Source organism: Archocentrus centrarchus, chromosome 10 (assembly GCF_007364275.1).
Source record: "Archocentrus centrarchus isolate MPI-CPG fArcCen1 chromosome 10, fArcCen1, whole genome shotgun sequence".
Taxonomy (NCBI): Eukaryota; Metazoa; Chordata; class Actinopteri; order Cichliformes; family Cichlidae; genus Archocentrus; species Archocentrus centrarchus.
The window spans coordinates 6953946-6975424 of record NC_044355.1 but is presented as its reverse complement, the minus strand read 5'-3'; the positions used below and the strand labels follow the sequence as shown (position 1 = coordinate 6975424).

Here is a 21479-nt window from a genome sequence, read left to right as displayed (position 1 = left end):
CCTGCCGAGCACTCAGCTGTCAGAGTCTTATGAATTGCTAATATGTTGTATCGCGCACTGCCGATCCCCCTCTATCTGCCCCCTATCACTTTCATTGTGCGCTGAGCAAAAGTGAGGCCAGGGAATGAAAAAAAAACGAACTTGTAAAAGCAAAAAGGATGTAGAGATAAAGGATACAATGGCTTTGATGAAAACCTACAATACGTTCATGAAGCATCATTTAAAATGAACACTTCTGCATTAATTGTATTACTATACAGTAGTGGTGATTACATTTTATTTTGGATTGGATGGGGACTACATTGCTGCATATTGAACCATTTACCACAGTATCCCCTGCTCTATTTAATCATTTATGAGAGCACATTAGCAGCACCAGACTGCACCAAGAACAATCACATCTACTTTGCAGGATACTAATCAAGATATGCCCGATACTGCTGGGGATCTCTCAGAGCTTTTACATCACATACCTGCTTTCTGTATATGATCTTTATATAATATTTTATTTGATCATTTGATCCTTAGATTCTAACATGGGTGATTTAAAGAGGGAAAAATTACTGCAAACAAAGTGGAATCAGCATTACTACTGTGAATCACTTTAAAATTTTAACTTCTGCCAATTTTCCATGAGTGTTTGGCATCTTATGTTTAGCATCTTAGCACAGACTATGTATTCATGGTATTTTTGCCCCTAATAGTCTCTCCTTAATGGTGTAATACATCTTTATGTGACAATGAGACACCATCTCAGACTTTCATCAGAGCTTCCCTTGATTGATCAGAGCTTGATTAAAGTATCTAATTATTGTCGAAATTTGTGACCAAAGTCACGAGAATCATCAATTTCCTGTTCATTTCCAAATTTTAACTATACTATCATTATTTCTGTGAAACCAGCATTTTTTCCCAGTGATATCTGGCCCAAAATGGACAGACAGGTTGGGAACAGCTTTCTTCTTTTGCTCATTCTTTTCATCCCATCCTTAACTGTCTGCCTTTCGTTTCTCTCTTTTCTTTGCCTGCTTCATTAGGCTTGTCTTTCTTTCTCTTTGTCTATGCCTGATTTCCTATATGATTATTCCTCTTTAACATAGTCAGAAACAACACTACTAGCCCTCTCAGCTATCAGAAATGCCAACAACACAGGACAAACTTCTTTCCTGCTCTGTTTTGTTCCAAAAATCAAGACCTGACAGCCTTTATATTCTTTATTTTGGCAGAAAATATAGAAACCAGAAAACAAACCAAATAAATTAGTAACCTGATTCTGTGCTAATGGTGAAGTCACATTATAAACACACATAGAAACACATATTCTCGCACAATTATATGCATGTGTGCATACACACAAGTGCAGAAAAAGTAGACACCTTTTTACTAATACAGCTTTCATCGCACAGTGGCCAGTCACACCTCTGAGCATAGTGACAAATGAGCAGTTCTAGAAATGTGGACAGATCAGGCGCACACAATTTCTTCTCACACACTCATGCAAACACACACACATACACTCAATATTTCACACAGCTGGAAGCAAACACGCAAGAACATTAACATATTCCCATCTAAAGGAGGAATCACCCATATGTGCTAACACACATGGGGCAAAGAAAATGCCGACCACAGCAGGTGGCAGATACAATGCTTCCCATCCCATTCTTTGTGAATGTGTTTGGGTGTGTATCAGTTTATTGTGAGTCAGTGACTACACAGTTGCTGGTTGATGAACAGGTAGGCTTCATCTCTGCGAGCAATGCGCACAAGTACTTATACATGCACCTCTGCATTAACACAAGGATATAACTGAGAATGATTCGCGCAGAGGCATTTAAGAAACTGTCATCTTTCAACAAAATCACCTTCAAGTTACATCTTTTCTTATACTAAAGACATAAAGCAGATGCATATAAAGATTGATAAAAGAAAGATGAGATGGAAAAGTAGATGAAGGGGAAAGAGGCATGATACAGAACTGAGAGGAGAGGGAAGTATGTTCTTTATAAATGAAAGGGAAAATGAAAGGACGAGGAAACTGAATAAGACATAAAGCAAAGCTTATAATGAAAAGAGGAGAGGGCAGGACATATCCTTGTTTCACAGACAACACATGAAAAGGGGGAGAGAGGAGAAGAGCAAACTGATGAGAGAAGGAGGAGGCAAAGGAGGAGAGAGATGGAGGACCAAGGTTTTTCTCTACTTACAGGATCTCCAGATCGCGCAGCGCTCGGAAAGCTCCATCTTCGATGCAGCTGATGTGGTTGCTGTCCAGTTGCCTGCACCGCGCACACAAACACACACACACACACACAGAGACACACACACACAGATGAGACAGAGATGGGTGAGAGTCAGGCGCAAGTCTGCAAGGTCCGCTCAGCTGGGGGAGGGACTAACAAAAGATGGGTTGCTTGAATGAGAGTGTGTGCATGTGGGTATGTGTGTAAGGTGATACCCAAGTAGTGGGCTTAAGGTAGCAGGTACGAGACACTGGCGTTAACTCTCTCTCTCGCACATACACTCACTCACACACACTCTAGGAATATCTAGTCCAGATGATAGCACACGAGCTAAGGTTAAGTCTCTCACCTCACTGCTGATATGGCCAGCCCTAAGGAAAAGAGGAGAGGAAAAGGAGAGCGCGAGAGAAGAGACCGGTGCGCTGAAGTGGCCTGCCTGGCATCAGCCTATCACCTCCTTCCCCTGCCGCACGCCCAGCGCACACTGGCCACCGGGAGAGAGAGGAGTGAGAGAGATAGACATAGTAAAGAAGAGAGCGAGCGAGCCATTGCTACTAAAGCCCACCCTGCTTGTCTGTTCTGTAAATATTAATTGCATCTCTCCTCTCCCATCCTCCTCCTCTCCCTCCTCCCCATGTCCTCTTTTATTCTTTTTTCCTCTCTCTGTAGTGAAAGAGGGAGTAATTTCATTACATTAGGCCAGCCAATCCATTAAGGGCCTTTTACCGGCTCTGTCACTGAAACAATTTCATTAAAAGGAAAGCCTCCGTAAATCAACCTACAGTCACGACTCTGCCTCTTGTTCCCATTCCCCTTCCTTCCTCCCTCTCTCTCTTTCTCTCTCTCACTAACTCCCCCATTTCAAGGCTTGCTCAACGACTTGTTTGCCGGACTACCAGATGCACCCTGTACCCCACTGTCATCCATCCTTTGCTTTTACTTTAATTTGTTCGGTCTATGTATTCAAATGCCCTCCCCACCAACATCATCCACCCCTCATGAACCCAGCAACCCCCAAAAGCTCCACTTCCTTCCTTCTTTCCTTCCTTCCTTCCCTCCAATCAATTCATCCCTCTGTCCCTCCTCCCCCGTCTTCTTCATCTATAGGGAAGTATGGATGGACTGCAGATGAAAACACACAAAGGGCAAACATTTAGAAGTGTCTCCATGTCTGTTCTCTTGTAAGTGGCATTTAACCTAATACACACACACACACAGACACACTCAGACAGGTGGACACACACAGGTTTGTGGGGTAAATGCAGCACACAAAGATTAAAATACACACAAACTGACAGAAGCAAAATCAGACTTTATTTATTGTCTGCTCTTGAGCCACTTCTCCGTAATCTTTTTTTTCCTCTTCCCCATCTTTCTTCTGCTAAATCCCTCCATTGCTAATCCCTTTTTCTTTGACTTTTACCGTCTCACATTCTTTTTCTCTCCCCTTGTATCACATCAGTCTTCTCCATTTTTCATCTCTCCCCATTCATAATCCATGTTTTTCTCTCATCTTCTCTTTTATTCCCCCTTTCCTTTTTCCCTTCTCAACCTCCATCTACCATCTCTAATCCATTTTGTCTCCCTGTTTTATTTTATCAACCTGTTAAATTTCTCTCTTCCTTCTCTGTTTGCCCTGGTGCCTGCTTGGCACACTGCAGCACCTGTTATATCAGTCATGTCAGCTTTTAACCTCGAGGAAGGTGCGTCCCAAAACAGCAGCCTTTTTTTTTTTTCTCTTTAGGGCAACAGAAATTACATCAGAGTTTCAGGGGCAGCAGCTTTTGTTTATTTTTGTATATAGATGTTCACAGTGCAAGTCAGTGTAAATAATCTGAGAGACATGTAAATCCTCAGAATGTCTGAAAATTATATTTACTGCAGCGCACCGCAGGTACACCTCAACGTGCTGTACGTTTGCTTATCACCAACAGGCAGCTGGCCAAAGAAGAGCCCAGATGCACTGCCTTCAGGCAAGATAAACTTAAAAACAAAAATGTTTAGAGTATATTGAGAATCACTATCTTTTGCACAAGAACATGCAAAGCAAACTCAGAAATATTTCTACTGAGACAAGGTTTCAGCAAAGCTACCAGAAAAAAGTTCACTGAAATTTCATTGTTTGATCATCATACTCTCTGAGGCGGCACTGACATGTGCAGCAGGGTCATAGACATCAGTTCACTGCACAGTGCAGCAAAATGTGTTTTTCATGTATTTCTACCTGGTATTGACCAGCTGCTGGTGGTTAACAACTGGCATGGTTTCAGTTTGGACTAAATAGAGGAAATATCAAACCAATCCATACCCACAGGCCAGGTTTGGATCACAACATTATTATTTTCAACCCTCCGAAGGCTTCCATAGACTGATGAGATGTCTGGATTTGCTTTGAAGCAATGTAATTACATTTTAGAGGTGATTTAGTGTTAAGTTGTTTACCTCCTTGCCATGCTGCACTTTATTAATAGAGCATGATTTGCAATAAGGAGCACAAAACAAATAAAAAAAGTATACATAAAAGAATAGTGTGGGTTTGTGAGTTAAGGCGGGGTTTTTTTCCCCTTTGTTGCCTACTTGTTGGATAAAAGATTTGAGTGTAAGCATCTGTTAGATGACTGGAGTCTAAAATATAGCGAGTCTGGGGATCATCAGCATATGGTTGTGCCATGTTTTCTGTTTTATGTAATTAAAAGGCATGTATTTTGGAGGGAAGGCAGAATGGCGCACAGCCTAAACAGCCATATGGAGATGCATGGCATTGCTAAAGTTGACTAGTTATTAATGCCTTTTTATTCTCTGTGCTGTTCTTTTTAACGTCATGAAATATCAAGTGCAGAAACAAACAACAAACAAAGTGGTCTATTAAGGTCTTTGTCATTGTCTTCGTACATCAGAATGAGATATGACAATGACACTTCATGTAATAACACCTGCCTGGAGGGAATTTCCATCCCACAGGTGCTGTTCTAAAGTTGGTTCCCCTTAACTTAACAAAGGTTGGTAGCTAAATGAAGCCTTTAGCCATGGATATGAGCAAATATTGTAAAATATAAGTGACCGAAGAAAATTTAGAGCTCAGGAGAATCAGCCATTATCACTGTCTTGTGAGCCTGGCACCCCAGTACAAGGGTCCAGTTCAGCCTTCACATTAAAATGGTGTGAACAGCTTGCCTGATAGCTCAGTCTCTTTAAAAAAAAAAAAAGAGAGAGAAAAGACAGTGCCAAACCAGATATGTCCAACTACTGAATGTCATCTTCCCAAAGCTGCCTCTTCTTGAGCACCTTTGCAGGCTAACTCCAAGAATACCTACGAAAACACTTTGGTAACAGTTCCCCTCTAAATGTAACAGCTCTTAGTTGCTGGGTAATTTGGGGGGAAGTTGTCAGTATACTTTTCCTCAAAGGGGAATATTAATTTTACAGTTTAGAGCAACCCAAAAAAATTTTGAGTAAGGACCTGGTTTATGCACACACAACGTGTACTTTTACATAACTGAGGAGAGGCTTCTGGCACTTTAATGACACCTTGGAGTAAAACATAATATTGTTAGGTAACTTTTACTTTAACTACAGGTTATATGCTTTATTTAATTAATTAGCCTGTGTAGGTGTCTCATGCAGGAACAGAGGTGAGGGATAGTCAGCATTATCCAGCAGAGTGTAGAGTGTCATTGTTGGTAAGACTTAAGAGAGTCCATCTCAAAGAAACAAAAGCACTGGTTTAATAGATGATTGTAGATTCTAAGTACAGTAGCAGAAGGAAGCAGCTTGACATTGTTACAGTATTTCTAACCCTCAATCATGACCATGCACTTCCCGAGTAATTAGTTTTGTTTGCATTAAACTTTGTCAAATCTTGCAAAGTGTAAAGGTGGATGATAAGAAGTGTGTTTCATTTTGGATAGATAAAACGTGTATTTTATTGGTTAATGAAAGATTGTTTTACAACATGACAAGAATAGATTAGCCCTCTTTGTCCCTTGAAGGGCATAATGCAGTGATGATCTGTCTCCATCTGGGCTTAACCTGGGCTATGTGTTAGGCCTGTCGCCATGTCAGATTAATCTGTTTCACCTTGGCCATCACAGTTCACCGCCATTTGGTTTGCATTTTCCAGGTGGTGTCAATCTTTCAGCGGTCTTCGGTGGGTGCTTCTGGTCCACTCTCAGACCATGTTCAAACCACTGTATGTGTGGGTGTTTGTTTTCCAGCACCACACTGTGGAAAATGTTTATCTTGTTCGTGTCAAGTTTTACTGTGTGCCAGCATTCCGAGCCATGAAGGAGAGCCGGTTTTACATTACTGTTGTAGATACTGATCTTGGCTCTCTGGCTGTATTGCTTTAATTTCAAGATCTTGCAAATGCTCGACCTTCTCAATCCTTGATGTCCCTTTTTTTCTGCATTTTCTTTGCTGACAAGGCTGCTAAGGAAGGTCAACTAGGTCTCTATTCACTGTGACTGGTGCACCTGGGTTGGCATCCATGCACGTTACTTTGATTTTGGAGGGATTCTGATGTTTAGACCTGTTCGCTTGGTGAAGATGTTCAGCCTGTCAGTTTGAGTAAAAAACAGCAAGGTTGCCAACAAAGAATAGATACGCACCAGATGAAAATGAAAAAAAAGAAGAAAACTGAAGACATCCACATTTAGTCATTTCATGCTATTGTCTCTCAACATCAACCATGTCCATCCATCACATAATTTGTATCTATTGGTAAGGAAGAAAATTGTAGCCATTTGCAGCCATTTATAGTAATTGGCCATTTGACCAGTTACAGTTGAGCAGGCTGTATTGGGAAGCTAAAGAGGGAATGCATTAGCCAAAATGCACTCTAAAATCCATGTGCAATATTCTATGATTGACATTTTTATTAGATTTTTAAAATATATTTGTGTTCATAAACATTGACCTTTGAATAGAAAAAGTCCTGGACTGAATATCCGCTGGCTACACTAGAAGCCAAAAAAGTAAGTAAGCAAGCAAGTAAATAAATACATACATACATACATACATAAAATGGCCAAGTTGCCCCACAGGCATACTGGGGAGGGGATTCCCACTCTTTTACAGAGCTGCCAAAGACTGTTAGACAGTTTTTGAAAAATCTTCAGCTCTTCAACTATATTTAAGCTTTTTGATAACTTGTTTGATCATATTACCACTATCCTCCAGACACTTTACAGCTGTAATTTTCCCAGAACCGAGAAAAGCTACTTGTTTTTATATTGGCAGCTATGCTTGATCTTCCATCTTGATCCACAATAAACAATTTCATCATCTATGATGTAATTGGATTTCTCTGACAGCTTTGTTCACCAAGCACCTTGATTAGTGGTGACATGATTGGTATCAATCCGCGGTAAGGGCGACTTTGTGTATCCATGTGGGCTCTCTATATTTGTACCACTGTGTTGCATTCGGAGCCCCTGTGTGTTCCAATCATGGATGTTTGTTACAGAAGATAGAGCAGGGGTCCAAAATTTAATTTCCTACCATATAATTAGTTAGTGTGTTTAATCATGTCTATCATAAGGCCTATTGGCAGACTGATTCAAAGCTTCCCTCTGCTACCATCTGGAGCAGAGGCAAGCACACATGCACATACACACACATGCTGCCTCTGCATGAAACTATCAGTGAGCAACCACTGCTAACTGAGTAATTAATAAAAAGGATGGAAGACAGGAAGGAAGAAGGACAATAACTGTGTTTCAACCCCATTAATTTGAAGAAATAATGCTTCACTAAATCTCAAAATTAATAGACAATCAAAAAAAAAATGTGAAAACTTTTTGTGTGGAAATTTTTAAAAATAACATGTAAATGTTTTGTTGATAGAGAAATTAGACATGTAGACAACAAAAAATAGTGATGTGCTGTTGCTTTTTATATTATGAGCAAAATACCTCATAACAGATAATTATATATGTTCTGATTTAACAGTAAGAACAGTAACTGTTCTTTCTACAATTCGAAAACGCCTACTTCCATCTACTTTTTTACCTGCTTATCCAATAAAGGGGTGTATGGACAGGTAGAGCCCAACTGACACAGGGCGGAAGGTGGGGTACACTGGACACACTGCCAGTCCATTGTAGGGCTAACACAGATGACCATTTACTATCATGTATACACCTATGGACTATTTAAAATCACCAATTAACTTTACATAAATATCTTTGGAGTGTGGGAAGAAATACATGCAGGCAACGGAAGGCAGCACTAAATACTGCACCACTGTGCTTTCTCCTGACAGGGTTTATATGTTAAAAAAGATAGAAAGTAAAGATTATATTTATTTCTTAGTTACCTTTCTCTGACTTGCAGAGACTCTGTATTGCATGGAATGTGCATTGGAAACAGCAGTAGGTGTTAATGCTGATAAATTGGTACATTGCTTTACATCAGGGACTTATCATCAAAAATCAAAGAAAGCATTAAAAGAAAAACATAATTAAAAATGGTAAGAAAATATTTTTTATTGAAATTAATGCACTAAGTTCACCTTTCATCACGTTTTCCAGAACTCTGTGTTTGTAAGAATTTATGGACTTGGACGTATGAAAATGTGGCCCAGCTTTAGTATGTGTGTGTGTGTGTGTGTGTGTGTGCGTGCGTGCGTGCGTGCATGCGTGCGTGCGTGCATGTGTGTGTGTGTGTGTGTGTGTGTGTGTGAAATTCACTCACTCCCAACTTCTTTTGGAACTGGGAATTAAAAGCAGTTTGGTCATTCAAAGTGAATAATATTTGCATTTAATGTTCAATGCAATACATTTAGATCTGAACAATACAGGGTAGGCTTTGATTTGCAGATGATAAGTCTGCTTTTAGTGATGTTCAAGGGTACAGGAAGAAATTACATGTTTTTACTGTCCACCTTTTTTTACTGAAATATTTAACATGCAATCAAGGACACCAACAGGCTTCCATCTATGTCTCTTTTTGCATGTCAATGTAGATGAACTGAATGTAAATTAATATTAACTTGAAGTGCTTTTTTTTTTTTAAACCAGCTTCAGCAAAGAACATAACAGTTAAAAAAGGGGAACATATTGTCAATTGATAGAAAAAGCCTCAAATCTAACTTCTTGGTGTATTTCAAAACTAACTGTAGTTTACATGTTTTCTTGTAAGTGAATTTAGGTCAATTTAACATCAAAACTAAATTACAGATCCCATCAGTAAAATGAAAAATTAGGACTTTTAGCAAAATGCTATCTAGTCATATAAATACTTTTGCATTCAGACAAAGCAACTGACATTTTCTACCTCCCCCACCCACCCATCCACCTACTGTCTCTGCTGATCATGACCTTTAATGAATTAGCCACATCCTGCCATTTAAGGACATGTGTAGTGGGGGCTGGGGTCAAGCCAAGAATGATGGGAATCTGAGTAAATCCTGTCAGAAAGCTGGCTATCATATCTCCATCCTTTTTCTTTGCGGCACTTTGATTTAAGGACGCTCTGCTTCAAAAGGAAGACCATTATTAGTCTTTTTTTGGTATATTTCCATGCCTGGCTCCAGCTGTCCATTGTTGGGAATGTGGTAAACATAAAATCAGCGGAAAGTAAACATCTGTACTAGCAGAAATGCACAACAGCATTGGTGTGTGTGCGTGTGCACATAAACGACATAGTGTTCTCACCTCTCTCTAAGGCAGTGTAGTCATAATTCAAACAAACGGCTATCCTGCACTGCATTGTGGGTAGGGATGCATGAAGCATGGAGGTGTTTAACAGGGAAGAAAAGAAAGAGAGGATGAAAGGAGAGAAAGAAAATAAAGCACCAAAGCCATGGGTGGCTTCTTTTTTATTCTTACACTGATACACTGCAGTTATATTGTGTATTTTGCTGAGAAATTACATATTATATTCTCTGAACACATTCTTCCAAAGCACCTGGAGGTACTATGAGTGTGTAGATAGTGAGCATAGGTGGACCCAGCGGGTAAAAATGAATTAAATTTTATCACAATAAAAAAGCGGGTAAGACAGTGAGGAAGCAGGCAGATGGAAAACAAGGCACAATATGAGGATGTGATGGCTGCAAAAGATAAAAAGGCATGTCTGTGTGGGCACTGAGGTGTAATGTCAGGGCATATGAAGCAGCTGTACTTTATCTGATGCCTCATGTGTCTTTGTAATCTAAACTACAGCAGGTTGCCTCCCAACAAAAGTAGCTCACATAGACTGCGAGCTAACCATGACCATAACTGTACATATACAGAATATAGTTCATGAGAATTATCTCAACTGTCTCTCCTCACGAGGGGACAGGGAGCACTACGGTAGCTAGCTCCTGAATAGCTTGGACTGCACTATAACTTCTATCTATGTCTTCAGAAAATTGGTTTAAAATGTTAGTCTGACAGAATCCGCTCATATTATGATCTATGAGAAATGTCAGATGATGTCGAGTGCAGTTTGTTTAGCATATAGTTTTGGTAGAGTTCACTGCCTCAGGTTAACCGAGTTTGAACATTTTGACCACTCAAGTATGCAAAATAGCTTATAATGTACTTTCTGTTGACTGTGAAGTTTTGTATAAAACACTATTAGAATGAAAAACATCCTAAATATGATCTGATGACATTTTCTAGTGTGATCTCTGGGTTAAATCGCGTTGATGTTTGAACACACGCAGTGAGGGGAAATAATAACTCCCCCTCGAATGTTTGCTGTAATTTTAAGTTGTTTGCAATCTACCCTCCATCAAATCGCATAGCTTCTTAGTTATGTGAGACTTCCAATTTACCTCTGTGGTCATTTTATTACAATTAACATTCACTTTATTACAGGGAGCGCTGAGACACAGAAAGGGACGTAAAAGCAATGGATGGTAATTCAGCGCCTGCAATCGTGGGATAAGTTAAAATCCTGCAATATATCAAATTTAAGAATTCAATCTGACACTGGTGAACCACAAGGGTGGTTACAGCAACAACGAGCAGCTCCAGCTGGAAGTCTTTAATCCTATGGCACAGGTGGTGGTGCAAAGGGACACTCGGTTTTCTGAATGGAGACAGAAACTTACATCATTGGTATTTTCCATTTCTGTTGGACAGTAAGTTTTGATTGTCATGCGCTGTGTCCAGAGGAAACTTATACTATCCCAATGCTTGTTTCTCAGTAGGGATCAGATGCTCTTCCTTCTTGCTTCCTTGCTTTGTGATGACATTCAAAAGAGGTATGAAGGCACAAATGTTCAATGCCAAATATAATCATGAATGTTTACAGGTGTGGTTAACGCAATGAACTTTGCTTTGCAAGAAAAACAAACAAAAACAAAGACATGTTAAGGTGAGATTAGATTTAAGGAAATCTTAGATAAGATTAGATATAACATCCAGAATATGAGATTTTAATCTTGGCACAGTGTTTAGATCTGTCCAAACTCAAAATTTACCTTCATCATTTCTAGTTTGACTGATAGGATTTAAAGGAATGACAAGCCTTTCAGTCAGCACAGTGTATAGGAGAGCTTACACATCTATACATGGAGGTACAGCATAGAATCTATCTCCTTACGTTAGCAGAAGACTGCGATAATCACATTTGCCAGGTTCTTGGCTGTTTCAGCAAATCAGTCACGTGATAGTGGGGTCGAAAGGGTTTGCGTGTGTGTGTGTGTGTGTGTGTGTGTGTGTGTGTGTGTGTGTGTGTGTGTGTGTGTGTGTGTGTGTGTGTGTGTGTGTGTGTGTAAAGGAAACAGCCCAATAAATGCTGTGGTAGCCATCGGGCAGCTTAAAAGAGAACAACCAAAAGAGAAAGATAGAGACCCTACCCTCTGAGAAACAGTAAGGCAAAAAGATGAGAAGACATGGACTGAGAGTGAGAGAGACAGAGGATAGGGTAAGAGCAAGGGAGAGACAGCTACAAAGTGAGGGAGAGAGAGAGAGACATGAGAAAATCAATGCTGTGTCCACCAGGGACAGAATGTCATGAAGGTTTTTTCACTCTGTGGTATAATGGAGGGCTGGAGCCTTTTACTGCAGGAGTCACCTTGTCTAATGGAGGGAGGGATAGACGGATGGTAGGGAGAGTAGAAAGGGAAATAATGTAAAAGAGGGAGGGGGGGAATTTAGGGAGGTGACTAATTGGAATGAGTTGGAGACTGAGGACTTTGGGAGTTTAAAAGGAGGAGAGAACAAGGATGGGATGGACCAGGTAAATACCAGTGTTGCAGCTGAAGAGTAGAATAAAAGGAAATAAAGAATGATAGAGGGAAGAGAAAAGAATAGAATGAGAGAAAAAAAAAGGGAACATTCTGACAGACAGCAGGGAGGCAGCAAAAGGCGGTGGCAGTGATGGGAGGATAAACTCGAGAGGGAAAGACAAGAAGAACAGGGAAGAGGAGGAGAAGGTGCTATAAGATGTCAAAAAAGGGAATGGAAGAAATGAATGATCCGTGTACCTGATTCAGTCCTAAGTTTGACAGAAGAGGAGGAATAAAATGATTCACCTTGCAGGTCAAAGCTATCTAGTAAGAAACATTTAAAAAGGGGTGACACAATTTTACCATCCACTTTGATTTATGTGACTTTATGGCTTTGGGAGAAAGTGAAAGGGCCATGTTACATGAGTTACAAAGGTAAAAGAGGGTGTAAGACTGTAGAGTGGGATATAGATGTATCTATGCAATATACTGCAAAGTCTGGAAACTGGAAATATTAAATTTCAACTGTACACGTTGTTCTAGAGGGACAGACTGTGGCTATACTGGGGAGTACACAGGTATGAGTGGGAACTGCCAAAAAAAGAGCTTGAACACAGCAAATCTTAGGTGGATAAGTACAGCTTAAAAACATTAATATAAAAATGCAAGTTCCCATAAGGTCAGAGCTAAGGGGTGATAGTCTAGGAGTTGTTTTCTTCCTGGCACTGAACTTCAAATGGTTGTGAAATACTTGAGTGAGTCTAAGGTGAAAGAGGTAAGGTGGTATGTAACGTTTAGCTTGGATTGAGAAGCGAGAGTGGATTAGATGATCAGAGGCCAACCTGAACTCAAAGGTTTGGAGCTCAGCCATGGGAACTGACACTCGCTTACTTACATGCACACACAAACACACACACACACACACACACACGCACACACACACACATAGTGCAGAGCACAGAGTACAGACACTTTCAGGCCCATTTAACTTAAGAGTAATAATCTCCTGTGGACTTTGGCGGCCACATTGAACTTACATCACACTCGGGAGAGGAAACTAAGCAGAGGAGCGCATTTGCCTGTAGCCTAACTTTGAGTTACTGATCTATGCCGAGATACATATTAATCAAATCACAGATTGCCCATTGAAAAAGTATGAAATGCGCATAACTTAGATTTTAATTCAAGGATGCGCAGGTTCCCAGGTTGAGATGACAGATTCATATTTGGCCTGTTATATAGAGCTACTGAAAAGAAATTCAAACACTCGTAATTCTCTTTACTTTCCAAGCCTCGCTAACTCGTGATTTTACTCGTGGGTTCAATACTTTTTATGAATATAACAGCCCACATCTATACATAGCTTTGATGTACAAAACTCTTGTGTGAAAAGGACGGCTAAACCGATACTTAGAGGTACCTGAAACTTATATCACTGCAAAAGTGAGTTTTAAAGGTTTGATTAGCTGCACTTGTAACTAATCTAATCAAACAGCGTGTTTATGGTTAAGAAAATAATCGTACCAGTAAGGTTCATTTAGTAGCTGTTTTAGGGCTTTTGATAATGTTTTCATCAGTAATTGTCCTATTAATGTTCATCTTGTCTGAGTTGACTTAAAACAGAGCCTCAAATTTCATTCTCAAAATTTCAACAGCAGTGGAGAAAATAAATCTCACTTCAAGGTCCATTTAGCAGCTGTTGTGGGGCTTTAGAGCCCATAATATGCCCATCATCAGAAGAATAAAATGAAATAACTGAACCAAATGCTGATCTGTTTTCACTTATCTTCATTAGCAGTAGTTCAGAGGATATATGTGACAGAGACAACTGGCAAGCAATCAAATATGATCCACCTTTGCATCAGTGAAGCAATTATAGTTCATTACATCTAAGCTAAAATCTGTTTTCGATACATTTCCATCCTTCTCATTCACCCAATTTACCTGCACTCTTTACACAACTGGAATATGCTGAGAAAAAAAATATGGTTATTTATATTTAATTCTTTCCATCTCATTAACCCCAGGAATACAGTTTTCCTTTCTTCTGTCAGTCAGCATCTGTAGTGAAATAAGACTCGGGAAAGGATGGGTTTTTAGCTTTTCATATCTTGTAGTTATTATGTGCTGCTATGTGTTTCCGTCTCTTCCTCGCTTCGTCTCCTCTGTCATGTCAGACGTGTGATGAAACACGACAGCAAACTTCTATTTGCACAGAGAAGATTTGTTGGCCTAATCTAATGATTTCCAGAGCAACATCAGCTTTCATTGCCGCTTGTTTTTCATAACGCTGAGCTGTCCTGTGGAACTAAATTTCTATTCTATTCTACTCTTTTCCAAACCCACTCTTGTTTCGGACATCCCCACAAGTGCCTGTCTGGTAGTTTAGAAGCAGTATTGATCAGCCATTATTGATGAGAAGTATGGACTGGTCAGTCTATTGATCTCACTATTGGTGATTAGGAGATTGTGAATATTTGACAGGGGGATATCGAGCATTTAAAGAGGACAAAACCTTTGTGGACGGGAAGAGTGGCAAGGGAGATTAGCAGATGTAACGGAGAATAAGGAAAGTAGGAATCTGGGAACAGGGAACAAAAAGAAGGATGGAAGGAGGTTGAGGAAGAGCAGGGCAGTGGAGAAAGAGGCAGGAGGAGGTGTAGGGATGATGACAGGCAAATCCTGCGGAACCAGGATGCTGTTTAAAACACACACACACACACACACACACACACACACACACACACACACACTGCAATCATTTGCATTGCATTTCTCAATTTAAAATGGCAAAGAAATCGGAGATTTCAATCCAAGGTAAATACTATCATTTAAAGAGTCAGAGAAATCTACATACACAAGGGACGAAAAGGATGAAAACCAATATTGAATGGTTGTCCCCGTGGACCCTTATTTGGCAATCTTTCGAAAACAGACTTGATTATGTAGTGAAACTGCCCACTTCCAAAAAGCAGCAAATGCAGTGTGTCGATGCATCACCAAATGCAAGTTTTAACTCTAGGTGAAGAAGAACACTGTCCTGTGGTTCGACCGGTAAAAATTGAATTTCTTTTTTGAGATATTTAAGCTGCATCCTCAAGGCTAATGTCGAGGGACCATCTGGCTTATTATCAGAGCAAAATTCCCTGAAGGAATGGGAGGGCATTAGCACATGTGGCGTGGATGACTTGCACATCTGTGCTGAATGATATACGCGGGTTTTAGAGAAGCAAAAGCGGCCATCCACACAACATAATTCACAGAAAAGCCATTGCTTATTTCAGCAAGACAATGCCAAAGTCAGAGTGCACAGGTGGCCTGTCTACAATCCTGAGCGGTCATGTTTTGAAACATCTGAAATGTTACATTCTGAAAAAAAAATGAAAAAGGAGGAAGCGGAGCAGCTAAAATCCTATAAGCATGAAGCAACTGGTCGTGCCAGTTCTCAGAGAGTTAAAGAAGCTGATGCAACACCACAGACTCATTCATTATTTTACATTACACACAAAAGTTTTACAAAGAAATCCAGTTATGCAGCTTATTGGATTGGACTTGAGATCAGCTGACGCTAGCATATACACAAGTAATCTATTTTATAGTCTATACCATCCTCTTCTTTATTAAAGTTTTATGTTGTTCACACTTAATGGAGTAAAATTTATGAGCACAGGATACTTAAATGGTCAAATTCTAAATGTGGTGCTTTTCTTCGTGACTATGTAAGACTGCCTGATTGAGAAGTGGAGTTTAGTAAAGTATTAAGAGAATCTGCAAAAGTATTTATAAACATTTTCATAAAGAAATAATTAAAAATATGCTCATTATCAAAAAAAGCTAGAAAAGCTACAGATGCAATAATACAGCACATGTATGTAATATGCAGTGGAGCGGAGAAGAAAAGAATGAGAAGTAATTGTGCTTACAGGTTCTTGACACCGGTGATTCCTCTGAAAGCCTTCCTCGGAACCGCCTGAATCTGGTTTTCACTGAGGTCTCTGGAGAGAGGAAAGAGAAAGACAAGTGGAGGAGAGAGACAGACAGGGAGAAAGGGAAAAAGAGAGAGAGAGAGAGGGTGACAGAAGAAGTGGCATTAGTTGAGGTATACACAGCACTTAGAGATATATGGAGTCAAATGATAAACAAAGTCACAAGCATTTGATCTATGCCACACACACACACACACACACACACACACACACACACACACACACACACACACACACAGCCAATTACAGAACAAAGGCGCAGAAGGAGAAAGAGATGGAGAGAGGGAGAGAAAGAGAAAGGATGATATGACATTTATGATCAGTGGAACAATTTGGTCCAAAGAGCTTCAAAGACAAAAGGAACTATAAGAAATATGGCTGGCATGAGTCCATCTGCTGCCTTGAAGTCCGCGTACGCGTGCACGTGTGTGTGTGCATATGTGTGTGTGTGATTAATGGAGAGGCAGTGGCAAGGAAAGAATGAGAAAATAGGAAGAGAGAATCAGAGTAAACGACCCGTGCGTGTACATGCACGTGTGTGCGTGTGTGTGTGTGTGTGTGTGTGTGTGTGTGTGTCTGTGTCACATGTTTTTAATGTAAGTTTTTTTTTCTCTCGTTCTTTTTCTTTACTAGAGCCCTCCAACAGTGCCTCATTGCTCTGGCATCAAAATGAAGCAATCATATCTTTTCTGAGAAACAGAAGAACACACACACATTTTATTACCATCATTAAGCGATTTATTTATTTCTCTTTTCCTCGTTCTCTCAACACACAGCGAACATGGGATTACATACAACAGCCTCGTCAATTCTCATTTTCTTACCCTATTGAATAGAGCCAAATGATTTTTGACATGACTCAAAGGCCTTAAATCTATTAGCTTTGTTTGTGTGGATGAAGGCCTGGCAGGTAATCAGGATCCAGAAAGCACAGTGTAATTAGAGGGCGAAAAAGAAAGGTATGAAATATCACGCGGCTGATCGCATTATATTGCTGCGAGTCAGGAGGATATGATTAAACAATCGTATACCACACAAAGTCAATCAGCACATTAATACATGGCCATGAATATTAGTCAGCATTCACTTAGAAAACACAATCACAACAAAGCAGCACAAAAGAGCAGCGCACCTCTGGACTTTTATATTTGATTCAGACACAAACGCATGCACACAGGTAAGTACTCAACAGAAAACTGGCCGGGTCCTTTGGAATGTGACAACCACATTCATAATGTTTTCTTGTCACACAATTAAGGAACACTGCTTATCACTTATTCACACAGACAATAACACGTGTGCCCACACACACACACACACACACACACCTTGGAAGAAAAACGCCAGGCTCATATACATGCTGTATATCCTTAAGCCACCTAATTTACACTCACACTTGCATTCATGTAGCCTACACAGGAAGAAAATTGGCGGTGCATTATTCCAGAGTCAATCAACTTTTATTAGTGCTGTGAATGTTAATTGGCAAGCCGTGCTCAGAAAACAGAAAACTCATTTCCTCAAACTAACAAGGTTTCATCGTTTTGGATGTTTCCCTTTCAGCCTTGTGTTTTCTGGCTCATTCCTTTTGTTTGACAAGAGATGAGTGTTCCCTGTTTTGTCTCTGCGGGCCTTGATGGGAAAAGTATGTGCCTGACATTGTGTAGTCTTTAGGCAAAGAAAATGTGTGCTTTTATGTGCAATTTTGCTCAGCACTTGTGGTAACGAAGAGCAGAGGGTGGGGGGCACATTTGACAGACAGGAATGGTATTATGATATTTTAATGTGCAGCACAGCCGGAAAATATTCCTTGTGTTTACACTTCTTGTTTTGAAGGTTTTGACACTTTTTGGGTATAGCCATGTTTTTTTTGTTTGTTTGTTTGTTTGTTTTTTTACTTAAAGCAGTTTTTCTTCTTTTCTTGTCTTCGCCCGCACTGACACAGATAGAGCAAATAGGAAACAGAAAGCAAAGCTGTTATCAGTCTTGCTTTCTATTGCACATTCCCATTCTCGATCATTCTCTAGCATCTACCATTCTCTCCATCTGCCTACCTATCTAACAAGATCCATAAATCTATCTCGTTTATCTCTATAATTTGCATCTCTTTCATACTGCCCTGCCCTCTCTGGACTGCTGACAAGCAGAGAAGAATAAAAATAAAAATAAAAATGAATAAGAAGTTAAAGGAGGAAAAGGCATTAAAAAGTCATATATCAAATGAGTTCCGTGGTTAATAATCTTTTATCGTTTTGTTTACCCACCATGATATTTATTTGTTATTTCTTCTAACAGAAGGAAAACCATCCAAGTCAAATAAAAGCTATTATGAGACTGTGTGTCTCTCTGTCGGCCTTTATGACTGCAGCTGAGTGACTGACACCAGCTCCAGCAGTCCACAGTTTAGGCCTAAATAATAAAACTCATATGTCACAAGACTTTGAATGAGGTTTTCATCATATGGGTAATTTCTGGTTATCTGTTTGTGAAAATTGTTTTAGGGTTGGCTTTTTTGCAGCCGAGCTGCACCCAGCAGCATCACTGCTTTGGTGACATTTTCGGAGGTGGAAACTACAGATGCACACCTCATCGGTATTATGATTGAGAGAAGAAAAATATGACGTTATGTTAGCAAGTACATCAGGATTCAGTGTGTGTTGTGCAAATGGGACAATAGGTTTAATGGGTTTTGCTCAAAAACATTAAGAGAACACTTAAATCACACATCAGATCTTGATGAATTAAATGTGCAAGTTGACACATACATTGTGTAGCTTGCTGACATAACAATGACCTAACAACAGTGAGTGAAAACCATCCAGCCTTTGAGGGCTACATTCAAAACCACACTAAAAGTTAAAGTTGAATATTGAAATCACAGGCTGATCCAACTTGTGCCATAATAACGCTCAGTAGTGTGTTTGGCCCTCACATGCTGCTATGCACTCCTAACAACATCTTGGTATGCGCCTGATGAGATAGTGGATGGTGTCTTGGGGACGTCCTCCCAGACCTAGATCAGAGCATCACTGAGCTACTGGACAGCCTGTAGCACATTTGACAGAGTCAGATGCACTGATACAGCCCAGAGGTTTCAATTCAATTCAGGTCTGGGGAACATGAGGGCTAGTCAGTAGCATCAATGGCTTCATATTCCAGGAACTGCCTAGAAACTCCACAGTGAAAAATATCTTGAACACTGAACACAAAAGGAAGCAATTCAACAACAATCATCAGATTGGGGTTGTTATGTTTCTAAAGCAGGATCACAGCAGAGAAATTCAACACTAGGGACAAAATATCCACCAGACAGATAAATATGAATATTTCTATTAAAACATGCACACACGCTAAATGGACATCCCCTGCAAAGTTGACCGACCACTTTCTACGTATTATTCCTTGTGTGGCGGAAAACAAGAGTAAAGCAAACGAGAGTTAAAGCTGCAGTGAAGAAGAAAATCGCAGAACTAATTACTGAACTGACACATTTCTAAAATTGAATAATGATAAAACACATGCACATAAACGCAGACCCACACATCCACCACAATTCAGTGAATAAACAAAATTTCTGCTTTTGCTTTTTTTAATGGCGTTTTGTATTTGTCAGTTGCGCAGATATTGTGATGATCATAAATGATCCTCTTGCAGAGTGTTTCAGAACTGCAGAACTGTGATACCATCATTAACTTGGGTAATGTATCATGATAGTAGCATATTGTATGCTACTCTGATATTCTCAAAACATGTTTCTGCCTCAGCTCCACCTATTTCAGACTATTAAGAAGAGCAAAAAAAAAAAAAAAAGTCATATAGCTTAACTAAACTAACTCATGCAAAATCATTCAAACTTAAAATTGAGAATTCATGTAGGATCCCAATTACTCATAGGAAGACACCTAATTAAAAATAGAATTTTAAGATCTTCATTAATGAAGCTGTTGTCTCTTTCTGCCATTTTGCACAGCTTTTCTATCTACTGACAGTTATTAAAAGATTACCCGTCATGCTATAATAATGCATTCTTAAAATCTGAACACATCCAAGAGCCAGAACTGTGCGTCCTCTCATCGCTGTGTAAGTCATGCAGTACCTGCCCAACAGAAGATTGGCCTATGATCCTTCAAAAGGTCACTCACTGACTGATTAGCTACAAAGGCACAAACTCAGAAACCTGCACCGTACACTGGCCTCATTTGGATAATGGGAGGGTTTGTACACCAGTGTCCAACATTTAAATGATTAGATTTAGCTGGTTTTTTTTTTTTTTTTTTGGTCCTCCTCCAATACCACAGCATTTGAGGGAGGGAGAGATTAATCTCGTAAGAATTCTATTAAAGAGACGGATGACTGTTTGAATTATGCATCAGTTCCATTAAAATGACAAATTCTGTAAATTATATCAGTGATACTGATTATGAAAACAACTGCATATTTTTTGAGGCATTTCAAGAACCGGATGGAGACAAGACAAACAATACAAAGTTCACAAAAGTTCGCGTGTGCTAACTTTAGTATGCAGATGGGTGCAGATACTGAGGATGTGTGGCCAAGAAGAGAATGGACTACAAAAAGAACAAAAAACAGCGGCAGAAGAAACATACTCCATTATCCATTCCATGTTTGCTATGGCTGTCACTGTATAATTGATAGAATTTTGACCAAATGTTTCCAGACCTCCTTCCTTTCACCACAAAGTGCCCCCCCACCCCCCCTTCCCCCATCCCCCACCCTACCCCCACTCTTGGTTAGCATTTCCCATCCAAGACTCCTCTCTGGGCATGGTGACTCTCTGTGGCCCCTCAAAGTATGGAGGGATTGAGAATGACACCAAGATCCTCCTGAGGGGTGTGTGTGTGTGTGTGTGTGTGTGTGTGTGTGTGTGTGTGTGTGTGTGTGTGTGTGTGCGTGCGTGCGTGCGTGCGTGCGTGCGTGCTCCAAGCTATCACCTCCTCCATATTAAGTTCCATTATTCATGTGAGAAGAAACACTCGCCAGATCAGCCTTTGCCACTTTGGATATTACTCTTAACCCTTTGATGCACACAGAAACGCACACACAACTGGCTGTACTACTGGCATT

At 40.0% G+C, this 21479-nt stretch overlaps 1 protein-coding gene across 1 annotated transcript in view; it reads right to left on the bottom strand.

The window, feature by feature from the left end:
• slit3 (slit homolog 3 (Drosophila)) overlaps positions 1–21479 on the bottom strand; it is a 247366-nt gene that overhangs the window by 99797 nt on the left and 126090 nt on the right. The window contains exons 5-6 of the mRNA XM_030739309.1: positions 16332–16403; positions 2208–2279 (exon numbers count right to left, since the gene is read on the bottom strand). Of these exons, the coding sequence (XP_030595169.1) occupies positions 2208–2279; positions 16332–16403 (144 nt within the window). The remainder of the gene's footprint in view (positions 1–2207; positions 2280–16331; positions 16404–21479) is intronic.